The 23,662-nt window shown below is 47.5% G+C and overlaps 1 protein-coding gene across 1 annotated transcript in view; it reads left to right on the top strand.

Moving 5' to 3' along the window:
- The first annotated feature begins 12,845 nt into the window (after positions 1-12,845).
- SCARA3 (scavenger receptor class A member 3) overlaps positions 12,846-23,662 on the top strand; it is a 52,745-nt gene continuing 41,928 nt past the window's right edge. Inside the window, exon 1 of the mRNA XM_080796649.1 lies at positions 12,846-12,952. Within this exon, the coding sequence (XP_080652775.1) occupies positions 12,946-12,952 (7 nt within the window). The 5' untranslated portion in view covers positions 12,846-12,945. The remainder of the gene's footprint in view (positions 12,953-23,662) is intronic.

Raw genomic sequence — 23,662 nt, 5'->3', positions numbered from 1 at the left:
AGCCCAGAGGGAAAAAAAAATCCGGTGAAAATGTGGAACAATATTTCTCTCTTGAGGCTTCCTTTTATTTCTCTTAAAAAAAAAAAAAGTCTAATTATCAGTAACAGCTACATTTTCTATGGAAACTGCCTCCTCCATAGCATATCAATGACTGAGGTCACAGGAGCTGTTTTTGAGCACTACTTGTAACTTTTCTGCTCTGTGCCCCCCCCCCCCCACCATCTGGCACAAGAGGCATAAATCTGTGATAATTATATTTGTAAAAATCAGACTTTGGAGGACAGACAAGGAGATCTGCCTTAGTCAGCTGAAGTGGGGGAAGGGAGGAGAGGGAGAGGGGATTTGGAAGAAAATAATCCTGTGAATGATAACTTGATCACTCCGGCTACTCAGCAAACAAGGCTGAGCTGATTAAACTTTAAAGGGGGAAATTGCGAATTTTGAAAGCGATCACACCATACCCCAGTGCTGATTCCCCACCACCACCAGTAACACTCCCCCTCTCCCCTGGTGATCATCCTGCCTCTGTTTGAATGCCCCCAATGACTGAGAGCTTACTACCTGTATGCAAACAGCTGTCTAGAAAAGCTATTGGTAGCACTAGGTTCTCCGAGTCTGGCCCCTGCAAGGGCAGCCCCAAGCCCGGTTCTGTCCTTCGAAGCCATGCAGGAAAACCCAATCCCTCTCCCTCCTGCTAGTCCTTCTGATATTTGAAGGCAGCTAGTTGCTCCTCCCAGTGATCTCCAGGCTTGTGGCTGCCTGCCCTGTCCTTGTTTGCGGATTCCTCCCCAGCCCTTTGGCCTTCTGGACCTTGCCTCTCTTGCTGCCCTGAGCCCAGCCGTGAACCTGCCAATACCACGGAGGGCTGACCACCTTTCCCCTTGCTCAAATGTTCTAGACAAGGTTTTGTTTCACTGCTGAGTCACTTGGCTGATTCATATAGAATTCGTCATCTTTTTGGCAGATGCTGCTGTTTAATCATTTTGCTCCCATCTTGGACTTATGCAATCAGTTTGGGGTTTGTAGCTTTTTTTTTTTTTTTTTTCCTGGAACAGGGGACCATGGGGAGGGTGTGAGGGGAAAGTAAAGAGCTTTATGTTTATCGATTTACCAGGTTTATCTCTGTATGCTTTGACCCACCGTCTCTCTCCTGCTATGTAATATCTTTGTCATGCACCCCCAACACCGCCACACGGTCCAGCTCAGTGCCACCAGCCCGACCACTGCCGGCATAGCTGGAACAAGCTAGAAATGGACAAGAGCCGTAAGTAGCCCGTGGCCTACTATTAATCATACCTCTCCAGGCTCGAATTATTGAACAGGTCTATTCCATCAGTTACAGACCTATGAAAAAAATCATGCATGATAAAAATTGTATACAGTAAACTCAGCCCACAGCAGGTGCAGAGGTATCCTGAATGCTTTTTCAGGACCTCTCTAACATAACAAAAGTGTCACGCCATCAGGTGCATTTCCCTCTCCTCGCATCTAGGGAATACGTTTTTGGGAAAAGATATGAAGCTAGCCTCCTCCAAGATGCTTATCATGGATCTCTGAGCAGACAAATATTACTTAAATTATCTTCACTGCTACACTTGCTATTGACTGACTCCATGGTCTAGATTTTACTCCAGAATTGGTCAACTCTAACATTTAGCTCTAATTCTTTGATTAATGGGCATTTTTAAAAACTTTATTTATATATTTTAGAGAGAGAGAGAAGCAGAGGAAGAGAGAGGAGAGATTGCTAGAGCAGACTCCCTGCTGAGTGCAGAGCCTGACATGGGGCTCTATCCAAGGACCTTGAGATCATGATCTGAGCTGAAATCAAGAGCCAGAGCCTCGATGGGCATTTTTTTTAGTTGGCCCCCAGATCTGTCTCAGGGCAAACCTAATTTTTCCACAATCACCTGGAATCCAACTAGTAATTATTTTAGATCAGTGATTTTCTATGGAACTGTACAATGAAATCTCTTGGGGAGCTTTACAACTTACCAGTGCCTGAGTCCCACCACCAGAGGTTATGATGGAATCAAGCTTGGATATAGCCAGAGAAAGCATCAGGACTTTTCAGATTCTCTAGGCAGTTTTGTTTTGTTTTTTAAGATTTTATTTATTTATCAGAGAGAGAGAGTGAGAGTGTGAGCGTACAAGCAGGGGTCGTGGCAGGCAGAGCAAGAGGCAGGCTCCCCACCAAGCAAGGAGCCTCATGTGGGACTCGATCCCTGAACCCTGGAATCATGACCTGAGTTAAAGGCAGACGCTCAGCTGACTGAGCCACCCAGGTGTCCCTTCCAGGTAGCTTTGATGCATGGCCAGAATTGAGGATTACTGTCTTTCCAGCTTATAAGTTACTGGCTTGCACTGTGCCCGTTGATCCTTACCCTACCTCTACGTCCCTGTTAAGAGTATGTGGTATCTTCTGTTTCATAAAAGACAAAATTAGGGGTCAAAGAATCTTAGCAGATTTTGCTTACACTGAACTGAAATCTGCCCCTTTATCACTTCTCCGTCCCCCGTCTTATTTCTAAGGTGCTATATGTTAAGTTACCCCTCCCATACAGGACAGCCCTTCAAACATTTGAAAACACTGATTATGCTTCAACTTAGATACATTTCTCTCTTTTCTTTTAAGATTTTATTATTTATTTATTTATTTAGAGAGAGCATGAGTTGGGGAAGGGGCAGAGGCGGGAAGAGAGAGAGAATCTCGGGCAGACTCCCCGCTGAGCACAGAGCCCGACAAGGTGCTCGATCTCAGGACCCTGAGATCATGACCTGACAGGAAATCAAGAGTTGGACGCTTAAGCAACTGAGCTACCCAGGCGCCCTGACATATTTCTTTGTACAGGTCCTTCACTCCCTTCTCAGAGAGTGAGGTTGCCAGATACCTACTCTGCTCCTCCCTGCCCCAAGGGTGCTCCATTTTGTCCCTGCTCCTCTGGTGTGGCTTTAGGAACAAACACAAGACCCAACTTTGGGCAGCCAGGCGGGAAGGCAGCGAGGCACAACTTGGGATTTAATACGAAGCTCCCTGTGCCCCCGAGGCGCCCTCTGCTTATTTTTATATTATGTCGTAACACACTATGCTTCTCAAATTGGTTTACACCGACCCCTGGGACAGGCTGTGAGGTGCTGAGAGTACACAAAGACACAAGTAACTGCAGTTTTACTCAGATTTAAGGAGAAAAGTTAATATTTAGAAAGGCATCGATTTCCCTTCCTTTTCTTCCTTCCTTTCTTTCTATCTTTATTCAATTTCTCCCTAAATCTCATGTTTGGAAAGTAATGGATGTCTATTCATACATAAAGTTATATTTAGAATGTATGCCTGTATATATAATATCTGTACATAATATATATTATATATATAAACAAATAAGGGATTTTGCAATTTTCTTTTCTTTTTAAAAATTTTTAAAAAATAGTATTATATATACTGCTTGCTCTTTTCCATAATATCACGGATATTATAGATATCCCTCCAGGTCATACATAGATAGATATGAACCATACTTTTCCATAGCTACATGTTTTATTCGGCCATTCCTTTGTTCCAGTTTTTTTTCTGTCACTATAAACTGTGCCACAATAAACTGCCTTCCACAGGTATCCCTAATATGTTGGTGCCTTTACTGGCATAAAGTAGACTCCAAAATTGGGATTGCCGAATAAAAGGAAATGTGTAGGATAAAGGATAATTGTAGTCTTCACATTCATATATTCTGCATGATGATTTTCCCAAAAGGTAGTGGTAACTCCCACTCTCTCTGAGGATGTCCTTTCCCCGTGTGATCATCAGACTGGATGCTGCTGGCCTTTAATCTGGGCCAATCTGGTTTGTGAAAATGACGTTTTGCCACCTTAATCCCTTTGCCTGCTTATTATTTTCAACAAATCAATCCCAAGATCAAGAGTATCATGCTCCACCGACTGAGACAGCCAGGTGCCCCTCAACTAATCATTCTTTTATTTATTTGTAAAGATTTTATGTATTTATTTGACACAGAGAGAGAGATCACAAGTAGGCAGAGAGGCAGGCAGAGAGAGAGGGGGAAGCAGGCTCCCCGCAGAGCAGAGAGCCCGATGTGGGGCTCGATCCCAGGACCCTGAGATCATGACCTGAGCCGAAGGCAGAGGCTTTAATCCACTGAGCCACCCAGGCGCCCCTCAACTAATCATTCTTGCATGAAGTTTCCTCTTCTGTGACTTGCCTATTCACATTGTTTGCTCATTTTATTGGACTTTGATCCCTTTTTCCTATCAATTTATAGGAGCACTTTAAAGGAATAAAGTGATTTTAAGTGCATTGCAAATGTTTTTATCAAGTTATTGTGTGTCTTTTCCCTTTGATTATTAAAGCTCTTAAAATTTTTGTGTAATGAAATTGGTTTTTCCCTTTATAAGTTTTTAGGTCTCCTGACCTAACAGTGTCTCACTAAAATATAAAGAGTTGTTCTCCTGATTTTCTTCTAGCTTCCTCTTAGTTTTTATATGTAGGTATTTAATCCAAATGGAATGTGTGGGTGTGTGGCATGGTGCGAGTATATGAGTGTGTGTATGTGTGTGTTTATGGTGTGTGTATGGTAGGGTTTTTTTGGTGTGTGTATTTGTATGATATGTGGTATGTGTGGTGAGGGGTGTGTGTGTGTGTGTGTGTGTGTGTGTTTGTAGGAGGGAGGTGAGGCAAGGATCTAACTTCATTTTTTTCCCAGACCTGCAGCCAATTATGTCAACATGGTTTATCAAATAAACTATCATATCCACGCTGAGTTGAAATGCCAATTTGTCATCTGTGAAATTTCTCAGATAAATTTGGATCTGTTTTAGGACTTTCTAGTTTATTCCTCTGGTTTATTTTTTCATTCCTGTGTAACATATTGTTTTCATTACATAGCTGTGAAACAATAATTAATATTGAAAAGGTAATTTCTCCCACCCTTCCTTTACAAATTCTCTTGGCTCTTCTTGGACATTAATTCTCCAGTATGAACTCTAATTTTGTCCAGTTTGAAAAAAGATGGTAATTGTAACTATAATGGCACTGATAGCACATACTAGTTTTAAAAGAATTCACATTTTTATATTCTTTCTTCCTACTTGGAAGCATAACGTAGGTCTAGAAGTAAGTGAAACTATTATTTTTATCTCTAAGTAAAGCTTTCTTTTATCAAAGTGAGATATATGTATAATTTGAAAATATCAAATAGTACAGAAAGTACCAACGCAGAAGTCCCCTACCTCATTCCCCACCCTCCCTCCTCTCAAGGCTGCCGCCATGCCCACCCCCAACCCAGAAAAACATTACTTCTGTATTCAAACAAATACTGTTTCGTTGTGATATGGCACACAATTTTACATCGTTTTTCCAAATAAGAGGAAAGATTTCAAAGACATTTTTGCTACTTCTGTCATTGTGGTGGTGGAAAAGTTAGAGAAATCTTGATGAAGCATAAAAATAACTGAAATTTATCTGATCAGAATTCAACTATTTGCCCACTTCCATTCAGCTTTGTGCTCCCATTCTCTAAGACATGGCCCAGTATGCAGTAGGTGCTTAGTAAATACTTTTTAAATCACCTGAATCGATTCTTCAGTTATTGAGATCTAAGATCTCAGTTTTGTTTGTTGGTTTGTTTTGATAGTCTTATCCTATTTTTGATCCATCTCAAAACTGTAATATCCACAAGGTTAGGGAAACTATCCCCGGCACTAACACAGATCTTCGCTATGTGTTTGTGTAATAAGGGAATGAAAGCCATGCATTGACAAATGTCAACTACATCTTTTTCTCTGTTAGCTTCATCCTTTGTTAGTACAACTGATGGTGAATTCACATGTAGGGCTTAAATTTGTTCCTCTTGAATTTTATCTTTGTTTTCCTTGAATATTATCATGTGTGTACTGTGGACACCAGTCCAGGTAGTTCTGAATTTTGTCCTTGCAGTTTTGAATGAGAAACAAAGAAATAAGCATGCCTTCTGGGTCTCCTCCATCCAGAGTATAGATAGGAATGTCCATTAGGACCCTTCTTACCACATTAAAATCTCTTGAAGGCCTGCTGTAAATAAATTGCTGTGTATCAGATCCTTTGGAAAACATCTTCCTCAAAAGTGTTCATGTCCCTCCAGTTCTGGTCTTTCCATTTTAATGTGTACAATTCTTCTCTACCTGCATACAAGGGTTTTCTGGTCCTCTTTGCAGTAATCCAAATTACAGAATCTCTGCAGGGATTCCTTCCCATTATCGAGTGGATGCTTGACTAAAAGAGGCTTCTCCTTCCTACACATCATCAAGGCTCCTTTTTTCAGCTATATCCAGCCCCAAATGAAGTCAGCCACATTCTTCCTGAAGTCATCATTGATTCGGATGAAAAGTCTAAGTACTTTATCTTTGCTAATACCTTATTATATTAATCTGAAAGATTTGTTCAAGCTCTGATGCATCTCTGTAATTAAATTGCTTTAGGGGCGCCTGGCTGGCTCAGGGTGTAGAACATGTGACTCTTGATCTCAGAGGTTTAAGTTCAAGCTCTGTTTTGGGTGTAGAGATTACTTTAAAAAAATAAAATCTTTTAAAAAGTAAAAATAAACTGCTTTTCTTAGAACTTTGCCCCTACAGAGTTCATAAAATAAGGTATTCTTTGGACAATATAAAGGCCCCTTTAAGAATGTCTCAGGCTATGGGTGCCTGTGTGGCTCAGTGGTTAAGCCTCTGCCTTCAGCTCAGGTCATGATCCGGGAGTCTTGGGATCAAGACCTGCATCAGGCTCCCTGTTCAGCGGGAATCCTGCTTCTCCCACTCCCACTGCTTGTGTTCCGTCTCTCTCTCTATCTGTCAAGTAAATAAAGAAAATCTTAAAAAAAAAAAAAAAAAAGAATTTTTCTGGCTAGAAGAATTCATATTATATAGCATCACCCACTGGTAGAGAGTGGTATTGCAGGGCACCTCTTGGCTACACTATATAAGCACATTCTCAAAAATTCTAGTACTGATAAATGAGAAGCAAGGCAAGAATTCATAGACATGGGGAAATCCTAGGTGAATTTCTGGGGGAAAGCAATAAAATACAGGAAACTTAAGAATTGTGAAAATAGCACATAGTTCAGAGAATGGGCCAAAGAAGCCAAGTTAACACTCTCCCACCAAACATCTTCAACCGAAAATACTGATGGATTCCCCCCCCCTCCAACCCAGGAAATTCTATTTCTTATTTTAAATGGAACCCAACAGGAAAATGGGGTTTATATTTCCCTGTACAGCCCATATTGCTGGAACACTGCTAGGAAATACCCTGGACTGGCCCTCTGGGTACTTGCAAAAATTTACTCTTGGGCAGCATTGATGGTATGGTGGTGAGTATATCGGCCTTCCAGAAATATTTCACTCCTTAGCTTTCAAGTAATGACTATCTGGGTGATGAGCAAGGTGGCATGAACAAGGTGGTAACACTGTGGGGAGTTTCAGTCCATGGCATTAGAGAGTTTATTGTGGGGTAAGGGCAAAATCTTGCCAAGGTCTGGGTTGGAGAGGGGTTAATGCACCAGAGGTCTCACCAGCATCCACGTTTCCCCCTTTCCTGGTGGTGACGGGCTAAGGGATATTTCCCTGCCCTCTTGCCTTCGGTTGAAGTCATGTGACTGAGTTCTGGCCGCTGGAATGGGGCTGACAGTGAGTGTGCATCTCTTCTAGGTCTGTGCCGTGCTCACCTCCAACCCTCAATCCTCCCATCTCTTTCCATTTTCCATCAACCTGGGACGCTGCTTATTGAAGATGGCAACATTGCAGGACAGAAGCCTGGATCCCCCAGCCAACATTTGTAAGAACCAGCTAACCTGCAGTGGAGTGCGAAACTCATGAGAAATGAACTACTGCCGTCAGTCCTTGAAGTCTTGAAGATATTTATCGGAGCTAGTGCTACTTGCTCTAACTACTACAGAAACTCTTGAAATGGGATGTCACAATAACAAAAACATAAATATGTGGCATAGCTTAGCAACATGCTTACTAACGCTCAGGGGCATTTGTTGGATAGAATCAAAATGAGAGTGTATGTTCTCTGCTATTGGCTGTATTTGGCAAAGCAATCTAAGAAAAAAGATGAGCTCAGGAGAAGTGGGTGGTTTGCAAAGAGAAATGAAGGGGAATAGAGAGAGTTCAGAAAATTTAAGCCTAATAGGGAGGAAAACACCAAGGGCTTCTCGATCCCAAGCAGCAGAAAAGGCCCATTAACAGCCAGCCTTGGTGAAAAGATCAGATTAAGGATATGACATTCCCAGTCAAGTCTTGTAGCATCAAAGTAGCAAACTACCCCTTGAGAGATAGAAAGAAGCACAGGGGACAGAAACAAGGAAATAAAGCAGGTTTGGAAACTATGTCCAGGAAAAACTCTAGGTGTGGTCACTAGCCCATGGAATGGACTAGAAGTAAATGGATAAGACTTTGCTAAAATTTTGAGGGACATTGATCAGATACAAACAGACACGCAAAAACCCAAAACCAACCGAACACATAAAAATCTCCATATGCCCAGACTTTTACCTTCTATCTCCACTATTAGAGTGGTAAAATAACCCTGTTCCAGAAGGAAGTGGGCTGGGAGAACTGAGCAACTTCAGGGAAGACTCAGCCCCCAGTACCCACTTCAGATGTATACAAAACAGGTAGTGGGCCAGGAAGAGCTTTCTAGAGAGCATAGCTTAGGGTGTAAAAACAAGAGAGATCCTCCAGAGTGTTGAACAAGGGCCTAAACAAAGACCTGCCCCCATCCCAGGGTTAGGGGCCTTTACAGAATCTGGGAAGGTCTCAAAATACCCACAGACCTTTAGCTACTCTGTCTCTCTCTCTCTTCCCTTTTCCAAATGGGTGTTTTTACTGTGGTTATCTGATCCATGCTGCTCCATGTGAGACTGGAGCTACTTCAGACCTAAGGAAATTACAGAATCACAGGGAGGCCCTGAACTGTGAGCTGTTGGGATGTGGGGTTGAACCCCATGCCACCCCCAGCGGGGAGAATGAGCTTTATGTGTGAAGACAAGGAAGCAAACCAGTATTTGGTGGCTAGGGGGGTGGACTGTGCAGAGAATGCCAGTGCCCGCTGATCTGTGCTTCATTCTCCATCCACAGCCCACGGCTCACTCTGTTTTCAACCCCTTGCTGTTAGGTAGGCTCTGGCAAGTGAAATATGGGTCAAAGTGCTTTACACCAGCCCAACCCATAAAATCCTCTGATGCAGGGCCCTTCATCCTTTCTTTCCTTTTGCAACAACCTTAGAGCCACATGGGGAAGACAGTGGTAAAACAAGATGGGAGGTCCCTGGGTCCCGGAGTCACAATGTGGAAGAGAACTGCCCAACCCACCCAGGACTGTGATGTGAGTGAGAAATAAACTTTTGTTGTATTAAAATAGTGGGATATAGGGGTTGTCACAGCAGCGAGTGTTACTTACACTGACTAATGTCTGGATAGGAAATGCCTATAGTTATTTAGAAAATATACCAAATAAGAGAAGCTGCCAGAGAAAGAGAAGTCAAAGAAGCTTAGAAGAACCAGGAGTATGTGGGATCAGAGAAACCAGGGGAGAAGAGAGCTTCAAGAAGAAACTGCTAATGGTGTTTGTGATGATTAATTTTACATGTCACCTTCGCTAGGCCATGGTACTCAGGTATTTGTTCAAACATTATTTTAGATGCTTCTGGGAAGGTGTTTTTTCAGTTGAGATTAACATTCAAATCAGTAGACTTTGACTCAATCAGATTCTCCTCCATCCTGTGGTGGGCCTTATCTAGTCAGTTGAAGACCTTAATGGAAAATAGAAACTGACCTCCCCCAAAGAAAGGGAATTCTGTCAGTAGACTGCCTTTGGACTTAAGCTGCAGCATTAACTCTTCCTGGGTCTCCAGCCTCCTGGCTATTTGTTCTGTTTCTTTGGAGAACCCCGACTAATACAGTGTTAAGTCTACAAAATGGTTGAAGAGGACACAAGTTTCAAAAAGGCTATTATTCTGGCAACTAAGAAGAAGGAAGCAATTTTAACAAACATTGGGGCTTGGAGCTACAACCGAAGGAAAAGTGGAAGCAATGTCCTAATGCTGGTGAAGAACAGGATGGGAGAGGAAGCGCTCAAAGGCACAGAGGGAGGAATTGAGCGTTAGGAGAAAGAGATGTTTAGTGCCTGAAGTAGAAAAGACAAAAGCAAGTCTGGGGGAGCTCCCTGGGGGATTCTGTTCTGAGCAAACCACAGCACTGCTCAAGAACTGACATGGGACTCTCTAGCTTCTTTAATACAAAGGGTTCCAGCATTAGTGATCTGGTTTGTTTTGTTGTTGTTGTTGTTTTTCCCTCTAAATGACCTCTGCTCTATAGCAATTTCCTTTGGCTTCCAACAGAAGTATGGCTCATGTGTCCCAGTCAAATGCATCCACCCCCAGCCCCATTTATAAACAGTATTAAGCATTTCTCTCTATCCCACCCCACCACACCTGCCTATGCCATCTGTGCCTCTGTGCCCATGTCCCAGCCTGAGCCCCTTCCTGATAGCCCCTCATCTTCTGGTCTGTTGGGGCAGGGCTGGGGTGGGGGAGCTAAGTGTTTCTTTCAGTTGACCCTGGCTCCATCCCTCTGGCTGTTTTTGGAAGGTACCTGAACTTGAAAGCTGAAGGCTTTCACCCAAGGGCTGGTGTACTCTCCAGGAAATCCCTGTCTCCTCCCTTCTTGATCTGTGGTCTGTGATCATCCTGTAGTCTCATCTTTCTGCCTTCCCTTTGAACTATTTCAGAGCTGTGACCCCTCCTGCCTGCCAAGTCCTCTCCAGCGCTTTCCTGCCACTCCGCAGGGCTGGGCCCCATCTCCCCTGCGTCCTTTTGGAACTGGGGCTCATCCCCTGAACATCTTCAGGGCTGGAGTCCAGCCCTGCTCACCCAGGGCCCATTTGCAGCCAGACACAGGCCTATTTCATTTCTTTGCTGATGCATTTGCAAATCATAACAATACCATGGGCTATACACATCTTCCGAGTCCAAAGGGTCAGGGACAGGGGTGGGGGCACTCCCTCACATCAGGGTTAGGATCTTTTTGTCACTAAACATCTTGGATCAAGCCAACTAAAGAAAGCATGGAGAAGACCAAAGGTCATTTGCTTGTTCTTCTTGTGGATAAATATTTGAGTGCCTTCTGCGAGATGCAGTGTGGTAGCTGTACACACAGGTGCCAGATTTAGCCCGCCTGGGTTCAAGTCCCAAGATCTCCACGTCCTAGCTACGTTCCTTACAGTAAGCACATGATTAATCTTTCCTTGTCTCATTTCCTCCACTGAGAAGTGAAGACAATAGTTGTGTTTGTCTCCTAAAGCCACTGGGAAGATGAAATAAATTAACACACAGGTAACCTACAAATCCTACAAAGGATTCCTTTGATGTGACTACCCCCCTGGTATTTATGAAGCAGCTCTCCTGGTCCATGCCACAATCCCAGGAGGCTGAGGTGGACTCGGAATCCAGACTCAAGGAGTACAGCGTGAACTACTACAAGGTGGGCAACAGCCTCTCTGAACCTGTCTCCACTTCTGTACAATGGGCACCATTGTTCCTGGCTTCAGCTTTAGAGGCTATAGTGAGCTGTCTTGAGAGAATGGAGAGAATGTGCTTTATAAACTGAAACTTGCCCCCCCCCACCCCGGGTGGGGCTGAACATCACCTTTTCTGATGGGCTGGGATTCCTGAATGGTACCTGGGGCCCCTTCTCAGCTCCCGGCTTACAAGAAACTGTCTCTGCTTGGGCCCTACCTCCTTTACTCTAATGGCCAAACGGGGTTGGGCATGGAAGTGTGGGGATGTGGGGAAAGGCCAGGGGGGTTGCCCTCACGCTGGGTTCCCTTCTCTCCGTGCACTACGCTGTTGTTGCGTTCATCACACCTCAGCACCCTGACTTGTTTCATTGCTGGCTTTCCTCACCAGAGGCAACCTCACAGAGTATCCTTCACCCTCCCAGAGCTGGGGGCAGAAGCTGGTACATGGAAGGTGGTCAGGGAATGTTCCATTAATGAAGAATGGTATGTGAGGACCCCCAGAGGAGAGCCTCAGTCCAGAGTCACAACTCCTGACGAGGTCACTCTTCCTCCGATGTCACTGTACAAAATCACAGAATTTGGGAGCGCCCGGGGCCCAACTCTCTCCTTGCAGAAAACCGAGATTTGGAGACCTGGAGTGGCCGCCCAAAGTCACTCACCCAGCGCGTGGGTGACCAACCTTGCTGGCCTCCCCGGGACTGAGGGGCTGGCGGGGATGAGAAATTTTAGGGCTGAGGCGGGGACAGTCCCCGGCAACCCGGGGCTGGAAGCCGGGGACCCTGCGTTCCCCCAGTCCGCCTGCCCCTCAGGCGGGTGAAGAGACCGTCCGGGGCTGAGACTCGCTCCCAGCCATGAGGCGGCCCCCAGGCGGGCGGCTGCTGGCCAGGGAAGGGAGGGGTCCCCCGCGCGCTCCCCGGGGCGCCACGGCCGCAGGGCGGGCGGGCGAGCTGGCGGGCCCGGGGTCGAAGACCCGCGGCGGCACAAAGAGGCCCGGCCGCGGCAGTTTTGAACCTCCCGAGGAAGTGGATCTGGGCCGGGGCCCAGGGCGTGACGGGGAGGGCGGGAGCGCGCCCGCGAGCGAGGGGGAGGCGGGAGGCGGGGAGCGCGGGGCGCGGGGAGGCCGCAGACCTCGCCGGCCTCCAGCGGGAAGCGCGCGCGCGGGCGGCGGCGGCAGCGGGATGGGCGGCCCGGGGCCCCTCAGCTGCGACCCCGCGGACCCTCCCCTCGGCGCGCCGCCTCCGCAGCCGGGAGCTCGAGCAGGCGGCGCGTAGGGCGGCTAGCGGGCGCCGGCCGAGGAGCCGCCGGCTTCACCCCACCCCTGGCCACTCCGCAGCTCGAGCCGCCGCCCCGGGGCGCTCCCGAGGCCCCGCAGGAGGGACCATGAAAGGTAAGCCCCGCGCGCGCGAGGGCCGAGGAGAACCCCCGTTGGCCCCCCGCACCGCCACCCCACCCCGCCGGCGGGGCTGCGGAGGGGACGACGCTCCCGGAGCGAGCTCTGGACTCTCCCGCCCTTCTGATCCTCCCGCGGAAGGCATTGATGAACAGGACCGAGGGAGCCCTGATGTCTAGAGGAGGGGGAGAGTTCACACTCAGCCCCCTTCACAGTCCTCTTCTCACTCTGCATTGCTTTATCCGCCCAAATAGTTGTAAATTCCAGAGAAGTTTCTGATGCCTTTAACCAGGTCAGTGCAAAAAGATGCCACCAGTCCAACTTTCTGGCCGTGTTAAAGCCCCATCCAGGGGACCCATCTCAGAGGCTCCTGCAGCCCCTACCTAGACTTCTGGGCCCATGGCCAGGCCTAGGACTCTCCTCCAGGAGCTTCAGCCCCTTCCTCAGGAGAGACCTGTTGTGTCCAAGTCCTTCAGCCCAGACCCTGCCCTACCAGACCCCTGAACCCTGGCTGACCCACCCTCTGACCTCCCAGGGACACAGCAGCTGGGGATGGCCCCTGGTCCAGGTCTGAGCTTTCCTGAGGGCACTGGGTCATCTCCACCATAGCCCTTGCAGCCAGATCCTGGGATGGACACAAGAACGGGACTCGATCCCAGGTGCTCATACCTGGGCCTAGCTTTCTGGAGGCCAGGGAAAGAGCACACTTGTCTTAACACTCATTTTCAAGCTAGGGGAGCAGCAGGCATTGGAATCATCCTATGGGACAGGATGATTTAGGTTTTGAATTCTCTCTTCTGTGGTTGTTAATAATCCCTCCCTGGTGCCTCCCTCATGCAAGTGCTGAGCTCCTAAGAACCTCCCCACTCCTTTGACTTGTTGAATGTGGGGACTGTAAAAGACCTTGGAGATCATCTGAAGGGCTTTAAACTCTACTCTCAGGTGTTGTTGAAGAATCAGCTCTGTTGGTGTCCTTTACATAGAAAGGGATGAAGAAAGGGCTCACAGGCAAACCTCTGACAGAATATAGCCAACATGTTGTATAGTTGAAGAAACTGAGACCAAGTAGAAGCGGCTTCATGGGTATGCAAACCTGTGCCCCTCAACAGGTCCCCGCACTCGGAAGGCCTCGTACTAGGTTTAATGTCTTGAAATTCTTAAAAACTTTTAAACAGGGTCCTCTCATGCTTTTGTTTTGCACTGGGCTCTACCAGTTATGTTTCTGGTCCTATGGCTAGGAGAAGGAACTTGCTTAAGAGTCACAGCTAGTCAAGGGGACCAGAGCTCAGGGGCCCGACTTCCAGGCCAGAGCACTGGCTAACATACCCCTGCCTCTCTGTCGCTTCCTTCCCTCTGGCCTCTGGCCCCTCTGTGCTTCCGGATGGCTTCACCATGTCTTGGGCTGTCTGGGATGAAGCAAGCAATTTATAAGCAACCCCAGGGAGTTCCCTTGGCTACAGAGAGCAGCCTCACCCACAAAGCTCCTGCTCTCAGCTACCACATCTTACAGAACTGTACCCACCCCCGTTAGCTGGCCTGGGGCAGGTCATTACCCAGAAGTCTCTGGAAGGGTCTTAGACCACATCTCACCACAGGCTCGCGGCCCACACTGCTCTGGACCTTAATGACGATGGTAAGATGCTACACGTACTTGGAGTGGTTTGGCTTCACCAACATTCTTGACAAACACTGTAAGAGAAAATCTAGTGAGGGAAAGACAGGACAGAAGTCCTCTGAAATGGTGGAGACATCCTGCTCCCATTGAGGAGGGAGTTAGGAGCACATGACTTGCTTTCTGAAACTCAGCAAGGCAATTCCAGTCCTCTGAGTGGAAGAGGAACAAGCTGGTGTGGATGACTATTTGGAGGAGAAAGGGCTGGCTGGAAGTCTGTGGGCTCCCTCCTGGCATTCCTAAGGTCTGCTCCTCTCACCTCCTTTTCCCCATTCTCAACCAACAGCCTCACCAACCAGGTAGGGCCAAATTCCTGTTCATTGAGGCCTTTGGGGCAGCTCTCGTGTATTTTTCCTCCAGCCTCCGGGAAACCTTCCATGGTCTCTCGTAACACCCCAGGGGCATAGGCTGCAGAGCTTCGGGGGAAGACAAGGCTTGATTTCCAGTACACCTCTCTACAGGGTCTTCCCTCGTCCTCCCTAGGAGCCAGGAGGAGCGACTACCTCTACCTGAGATGGAAAAAGCAGGGCAGACAGCAAATATTTGACCTTTGGATCTGTGGAGTTTGAAGAAGCAGGACTAGATTTCACCCACACGGAAAAAGTAAAGTGCCCAGCAAAGCAGGGCGGCCCTTCCAGACTGGCCCTTCCCCAAGGGGAACCGGCTTCCAAGCCTCCTACAAAGGCCCACCAATCTGAGAAGTACATCTGTTGGCCAACATTCACCTCTCCCCTCAAAGCCAAACACGGTGATGTTATGCTTTGTGGGGGAGAGGGGTGTAGGTGGGGACGGCACTTAAGGAAACGCGTGTGCTGAGGAGCACGGCCACCAGTGGCCAGGAGCCAGGCCTCCTCTGCCAGCCAAGCTGTTTCCACCCGAGGGCCCCTCCTACCTGCTTGCTTGCCTGCCTGCCTGCCTCTGGCCAGGCCTCCCAGGCAGCCACATTTTTCCATGTGGGCCGGTACCCGGCCCCAGGTGTCCCTTCTCACACCCGAGGGCCATAGAACTGCCACCAGCCTGTCTTGGAGCTTCCCACTGGCTTGTCTGAGACATTAACAGCCACCTGTGGGATGCTGTGCACATCCTCCCAGCTCTGTCAGCCCCCCACCCCCACATGCTGTAGGAACAGCCTGGTCCCCTGGGATTGGAGAGTCAAAACCTGGGCTCTATTCCTGGCCCCACATGAGGCTCTGGTCAAAGTGTTTTCCTCTCTGGGCCCCGTTCTCCTCCTGGGTGGTCCCTGAGGCCCCTTGTGCCCTGACGTAATGTGACCCAGCCCAGGAGCTCTGAGCCTGAGGACCATTTGGGGAGCGGAAGTGACTCGGTGAGAGATGGTTGGAAGCAGGCCCACTGCACGAGCAACTCTGTGTCCCTGGGAGACTTGTCCTCAGCTGCCATGTACAGGGCAGAGTCACACCCTGCTATTCTCCCAGCGTAGGAGGAACAGCCCCTCCCTACAGAATCAGAGACCAGTGCCCACACTCCATGGACAAAAGTGTGGGCAGGCAGAGAAAGGGCTGCAGAGTACAGCGGTGTGATCCCAGGAAAATCTACCACATGCGGCTTAGCAGAGGAGATTGTATCCAATCACAAGTGGGTAGACTGTGCCCCCTTTGAAAGCCTGACCCCCATCCTCAGACCGTGGGCACTAGAAGGAACCTGATTCTAGAAGAAAAGGAGCTGATGTGGCAGGGTGTAAAGAGTCATTAAACAGCTCAGTTTTTTGGGGGGACCTGAGGGCTTGGATGATGGAGATTAGTTCTAAACCCTCGGGCACACGCACACACACACACACACACACGCACACACACACACTGCTGCCTTGCCCTCCAGCTGGGGTCATTTTGATACTCGAAGACTCACATCCCAAAGCTAATTTGAGAGAAAAAGAATTCTGCTTCTCAGTAGGTGTTTGCTGGAATAGCTTAGCAAGTTTCCTGGAGGACAGGCAGCTGTGCTAGGTGTGAGGCCTGTGAGTCCAGCAGTGGGATGGACCGGGCCCCTCATTGCTCACATATACGCTGCCCGTGTTTGCTTATGTTTTGGTTAGCAGGTGCATGTGTGTGTGCATGTGTTGTGAGCGCTGAAGTCCAAGGTTAGAGGGAGCCTCTCACCCACCAGCTTTATAAGCTAGTAGCTATGATGGAGTCATTGATGCTCTCCGGCCACCTCCTCGGCAAGTACACTGGATCGTCTATAATGTTCGTTCCAGCTCTAACATCCTCCTCTGTGGTTTCTCCTTCTGAGAGGGAGCGCTTATTTATTTATTTTATTTGAGTCATGTTGACACGCAACGTTAACTTAGTTTCAGGCTTAGGACAGAGCTGTGCTCACCAAAAAGTATAACAGCCATCTGTCACCCCGCAGCACTGTTACAATATCATCAACTCTGTTCCTTGTGCTGTGTCTTTTATGCTCAGGACTTACTCACTCTGTAACTGAAAGCCCGTATCTCTTACTCCCCTTCACCCATTTTGCCAGGCCCCCCCAACCTCCCTTCTGGCAACCATCTGTCTCTTCTCTGTATTTATAGATCTGATTCTGCTCTTTGTTTATTCATTTGGTTGTTTTTTTCCCCCAGATTCCACGTATAAGTGAAATCATATGGTATTTGTCTTTCTCATTCTGCCTTCCTTCACTTAGCATAATATTCTCTGGTTCCATCCATGTTGCTGCAAGTGGCAAGGTTGCACCCTTTTTCGTGGCCACGTAATATTCCACTCTATATACTGGATATATATATACATTTCTATCTATCCATTTATCTATTGATCTGTATCTATTTTTCTCTCTGAATAAGACTGTGGAACCCACAGAGTAGTGTTAGAATGAGAGGTGCATGAATATGGTGACCCTGGCTGCCTTCTTCTCGCCTCACTCTCTCCCAGTGGCTGTCACTTAGGAGGTATCCACTACATCTGCCAGTGGGTAAATCTGAGTCCCCCATTACGCTGAAATCCTTAAAGGCAAGAGGAACATCATGGGATTCCCAGAACCTAATGTCGGTCTCCAATAAAGACTTGTGTTTCTGTTTCACGTTTACTGACCATCTGCCGTATGGCAGGGCTTGTATGTCTACCTGTACCTAAGGGCCAAGGAAGATGCAAAGAAGGGCTCCACATCCTTTCTCTCAAGGAGCTTACCCTTTGCTAGAACTGGTTCTTTCCCTGTCTCCCGCCTTCGCTGCTCCTCTTCTGGATGACCCTGGTAGCAGCTGTGGAGTCTCTGGTTCTTAGGGGGCACCCATTCTTGAACAGTCTTACCCAGCCGTGTGGATTTGACACAGGGGGAGAGGCTGGTGCAGCCAGGTTTACAACACTGGGCTCTGGACACCTATTACAAACAGGGTAACACCTCTCGCTAGAGACCTGCAGAGACCTCCTTCAAGGCTCGGATGAGATACCTTCACGTCCACCTGAACCCTAAGCTAAGCTATTCTTTATTCTGGGATGTTGCCCCGCACTGCGGTGGTTTCTGCCCTCAGGCAGACAAGACAGACACACTTAAGAGGAAAACCAGATGAGAAGGGAGAAGAAGTAACTGATCAGATGACTGGTCTATACAGTGGATTCGGTAGGAATCCTGGGGAGAAAGAGCATTAGAAGTTGGGGCACCTTGGAGAGGCTTTCAAGAAGAGTTGAAGGGTAGACATAGACTTGTTGCATTTAATCTTTTTATAGTACATATGCATTAGGAAAATTTTTGAAAAATTTAGTAACGGGGGAAAGAAAAAGTACTTATGTGAACTCCTACCCCTCAAAAAAAATTGACAAGATTTGGATGAGCATTCTTCCAGGAATCTTTCTGGGTGTGTTTGCACACAGATTTTTTTTTTTCATATGGATAAGACTATACTTTCCATGTTATTCGTATATGTATTTTTATTTTTATTTTTTTTTAAAGATTTTGCCCATTTGTCAGAGAGAGAGGGAGAGAGAGAGGGAGAGCAAGCACAAACAAGGGGAGCAGCAGGCAGAGGGAGAAGCAGGCTCCCCGATGCACAAGGAGCCAGATGTGGGACTCAATCCCAGGACTCCGGGATCATGACCTGAGCTGAAGTCATGAGATGTCCAACCGACTGAGCCCCCCAAGCATCCCTCTTTATATGTACTTTAAAAAATTCAACAATAGGGGCACCTGGGTGGCTCAGTGGGTTAAGCCGCTGCCTTCGGCTCAGGTCATGATCTCGGGGTCCTGGGATCGAGTCCCGCATCGGGCTCTCTGCTCAGCAGGGAGCCTGCTTCCCCCTCTCTCTCTCTCTGCCTGCCTCTCTGTCTACTTTGTGATCTCTCTCTGTCAAATAAATAAATAAAATCTTTAAAAAAAATTCAACAATAGAACATAGATATCTTCCCTGGGCCAAAAATAGAGATCTGCCCTATATTTAAAATGGTTGCATAGTAATCCATATATGCCTTTCGATCATTTATTTAACCAACCCTTTCTTGATGAGCATTTGAGTCATTTACGTTTTTCCTTGGGTTTATCATAGCACGCAGTGATAATTTTTACACATCTGTCTTTGCCTCATGGTGTAAGTATCCCCTGAGGAAGAAACTCCTAGAAGGGGGTTTGGGGAGTCAAAAGGCATGCTCATCTGAAGTTTGGAAACAGAGTGCCACACTGTCCCACAGGCACAAGCAGGCCCTTTATTCCCATGGGGTTTGAGGTGTAACACCTGGAGCGAGTTTGAGGAAGGTGGAGAATTTTGATCTTTTCAGGAAAGGAGGAAGTGAGTTCATCTTTGGGGAATAGCAGGCTGAGAAGAGGAGGAGTGGTGGCGACGATCCAGGGGCCAGGACTTGGCTGAAGGCAACTCCACAGGGCTCTCAGCTCCCCAAAGGGCTCCTCTCCAACCCCACTGGGTTTCCCCTGAGCAGTGCAGAGAAAACAGGCTGAGGGGCTGAAGGCACAAGGGGCAGAAGAGAAAGGTAATGGCTCCAGCAAGCTGAAGCTCATCCCGGGAGGCTCGACTGATGGCAGGATGGAGTAAGGAGTAAAAAGGCTTAGTGCGGGCAGGGAGTGGGAAGAGCAGTGGGAGTGGTCCTGGAGATCCTGCAGATGGACCGGCAGGGAGCTTTCTGCTGCAGAGGCTGAGCTGTGGTTGAGGTGGAGAGGAGACCCATAGATCCTGAGTCTAGGAGCCCTGAGGTCCAGAGAACCAAGGGACTTTCAACAAATGTTTTCTCCATTAAAGTTGATGGCAGGAGACAGGATAAAAAAAGTAATCCAGCCCAGGTGATGGGCTTATCCAGAACAGCGTTGCCTGAAGCTGGTGCATTTCATTCCTAAAGTCATAATAGCCGACTCAATACCTGAATACTAGTTCTCAATAACTGAATACCAGTTCCATGGTATTTAATGCTTCCTTTTTTTTTTTTTCCAAGAACCTCAGGAAGTTCTACAGTCAAATGTTTGAGAAACATAAAAATAAACACAGATTGAAGTGGGCTTTTTTTTTTTTTTTTGTGGGACTTGTCAAAATCTTCACTATGTTAATGTGAGTTTCTAAGATGGTAGATAGGGTATGCAGCATTTTCTAGACTTACTTGATCAAAGAACTTTTTTTCACAAAGAGTAATTTGGAATTCCAAAGTGTTTCACAGGACATAGTTTGAAAAATAGATTTCTTTCTTTCTTTCTTTCTTTCTTTCTTTCTTTCTTTCTTTCGTGTGTGGCGGGGAGGGACAGAGGGTGAGAGAGAGAAAGAGAATCCCAAGCAGGCTCCCACACCTAGTGCAGAGCCTGACAATGGGCGTGATCTCATGACCCTCAGATCATGACCTAAGCCAAAATCAAGAGTTTGATGCTTAACTGACCGAGCCACCCAGACACCCTGAAAAATGGATTTCATGAAAGTTGGAAATCGGTCCTGAGCATAAGTGGCACCAAGAATGGACAATAAATGACAGTAACAAGAATCCCAATAAAAATGACAGCTACTACCATTTATCAGTATTCACCATGTGCCAGGTACTTGTCATTTGTCACCTCGTTGGGTTTCCACAGCAGCTCTGTGAGTCTAGTTTGCACATGAAGCTGAGAGAGGGAAGAGGGTCCCCATGAGAAAGAGAACAGGGACTTCAAACAGTGAAACACAGGGAGAGTGAGGGGCTCAAAGATCCAGAAATGTCAACAGAGACCAAGGAACTGGTGTTTCCCACCCCTCTCCCCCATTCCCATGGGATTTTGGGATTCAGGGGGAGGAGCTGCTGTCTGCACAAAGGAGGACCAATACATATGTGATGGTGGGGGAGGGCTGGGTCTCTTGCATGGAGTGAATAATGAGGTTTGTCTTCTCGACTGGAGGCTACAACACCCCTTGAAGCGGTGTCTAGAAATGGGGTGAGCATTTGGAATTATCACAATGACCAGGGATGGCCGGTGACATTTAGGATGCTAAAAGTCTGCACAGCGCGGGTAAATGCTGTCTAACGAAGATTTGTGCCACCCAGAGGCTGAGTGCTCCCTCCGGAAACACAGAGGGTGAGAAAGGGGAGGAAAGTTACTGGGAACAGAGAGGGCTTAGGAGAAAGGGCCACGTTCCCCTCAGCCTGTGTGGTGACCAGAAGTGCAGTGGAAGGCAGGCTGTGGGCTGGCTCAGAGGATTCAGACAGAGGTGGCAGGAGGAGAGAGAAAACCTGTCCCAGAGCATCGAATGGGAGTTTAGGAGCAAAGGAGCAGAAAGGAGGTGATTGCTACAGGGAAGCAGATCATGACAACTAGAAGAACAGGAGAATCTGAGAGGGAAGGACCAGATCCATTAGAGCAGAGAGGGGCAGACTGATCCCTCCGGACTGTAGATGTGTCCACAAAGGAAGCCCGTGGGGAGGGGGCCATGGCGGGAGAGTTCTAATGAAAACAATTTTGCAACCTTAATTATAGCATTCTGGAACCTTAAACTATAGCTATTTTGTAACTTTAAATATAGCATTGGCTCCTGAGAAGACTCTGAAATCTTTATTTTTGCCGACCCAATTGGCTGTTTTGAAAACCCACTCTGTGAACTCCGTAGAAGATAATCATCAAAATATGTTCCTTGAAGTTCCCAAAGAAAGCCCTTTTATTCAGTTCCTCGAATCTCTCCCCCTTGCTGACTCTGACGGAAGATTGCAGTCCCAGAAAGGCTGAGGAGTGAATTAACTCCATATTTTTGGTCAACCGAGAGAAAGCCGGCGTCGGCAACCACAGGCCAGTTAGCTGTTGGTTCACAGGTCCGGGCTGTTTTCCACCTCCCCGGGAGAAGGGAACTGAGTACAACCCCGACAGAGTCAGCAGTCACGCCTAACAATGTGCCAAGACACGCACCTTCGATCACACTTTCTACGTGGCTGTGTGGGAGCAGAGGCTTAAAAAAAAAAGAAGTGGTTTCTCTTGTGGCTATCCTTCTGATATTTGAGTCGACTATTACGACCTTAGGAATGAAAGGAACAAACGCTCTTTCCAAACTTCAGTGAGTCTGAGCTTGCAACACTGGCCTTCGAAAGCTGTTGGATTGTTTGTTTGTTTGTTTGTTTTAAGCACACTGCCCGGACTTTGAGTAGAGAACACTAGATGAAGCCTGGTGGTGCTTTTGGTATGTCTTTCACAGGCCTGGCTTCTTTATCACCGTGACCGGCATATTCCCTTGTGACAGCTGTAAACCCTTGGGACCTCTGGACTGGGGGAGGCAAAAACTGGCTTAGATGTTTGCTAGCTGGAACAGCTTGCTGTCCCAAGTTTGCTGTGAGAGGGGCCTTCCCAAAGACTTACCGTCCAGGCATTGTCATCGCTTCTCCAGTGTCCTTTGCCAAGCCTACCCCTCTTGTCACAATTTATCCTGGAGTCAGCAATATGGGAAAAAGAAGGGAAAAAAGAACACAGTGGTGCCTATTTCCCTTTCTGGAAACGCAATCTCCCTTCAGGTGCCCATGGCTTGCAATACGGCCTCTCCTTCAGCCACTGCAGACACCTGTCAGCCCACGATGTCTGATATTCAGGTCCCCTCAGTTTTCGGTATTACCAGACATACTCAGTGTCACGGATAACATGTATGGCACAGGGAAGGGTCGCAGCCTTATTTTAGAGGGCTGTAAGATGCTGCTGGTATTCTAAGATTTTTAATTGGGACACCACTGGGAAAAAATACCCATGCCCCTCTAGAGAGGCCTTTTAGCTTTAGGAGAGGAATATCCTATCCCTTGTTCTAGTTCTGAGAAAGGCAGGGGAAGCAGACCCTACATTCTCCTGTGCATTCCGGCTTCGTTCCTTTTCAATTCAAACACTAGGTTCCGTCTGCTGCTTTAAGCCTTTGCATCCTCAATGCATTAGCACTCCCCAGCACTCCCTAGTCATAGGGAACTAAGAATAGACCAAATTTAAACCATATTTGAAGTCATTAATCTTTATTTTTTAATAAAAATGAGCTCTTAATCGAGACAGTGGAAGTTAAGAATTAACTAGGGATGCAGACCTTCTCATAGAGTCAGCAAACCCATCTTTCTTGAACACCCACTCCATGATCAGCCTGGGGCTGACCAAGACTGGAGGAAGATTTCAGACCTCAAGGAGATGTAAACAGATGTCAGGCCTGGATGGAGAAGGCTGTGTGCGGCCCTGCGAGCCCTCTGTAGGTGTGCTTGGATCTGCCTTCAGATCCCCAGACTTTCAGGAACCACAAACTAGCTGGCAGGTCACTTCCCTTCTCGAAGACTTTGTGCCATGACAGATGGGCTCTGCAGCTTGTCAGCTCCTTCCCACACTCCCTGTCTCTGAAAACCGTTTGGAAAGCTGGTATACCCAACACTAAGTCAGATCTCAGCACAAGGCATGGGAGACGGAGAGGGGGAGGAAAGTCGTTTCCTGTCTCTATCCACTCCACTTGGCCCTGCTCGAGGAGGGAGTACAGGCTCCTGTCTAATCAATCATCCTCTGATCAATCACAGCCTCTGGATCCTGAAGCCAAGATTTTCTCAGTGCTTTCCGTCTGTTTCTTCTTCTGTCCCTGACCGGAACAATCTTGGTGTAATGTGAATATAATGAGCCTGTACTCACAA

Source organism: Martes martes (assembly GCF_963455335.1).
Source record: "Martes martes genome assembly, chromosome: 2".
NCBI classification, from domain to species: domain Eukaryota; kingdom Metazoa; phylum Chordata; class Mammalia; order Carnivora; family Mustelidae; genus Martes; species Martes martes.
This window is presented reverse-complemented; position numbering and strand designations above follow the sequence as displayed.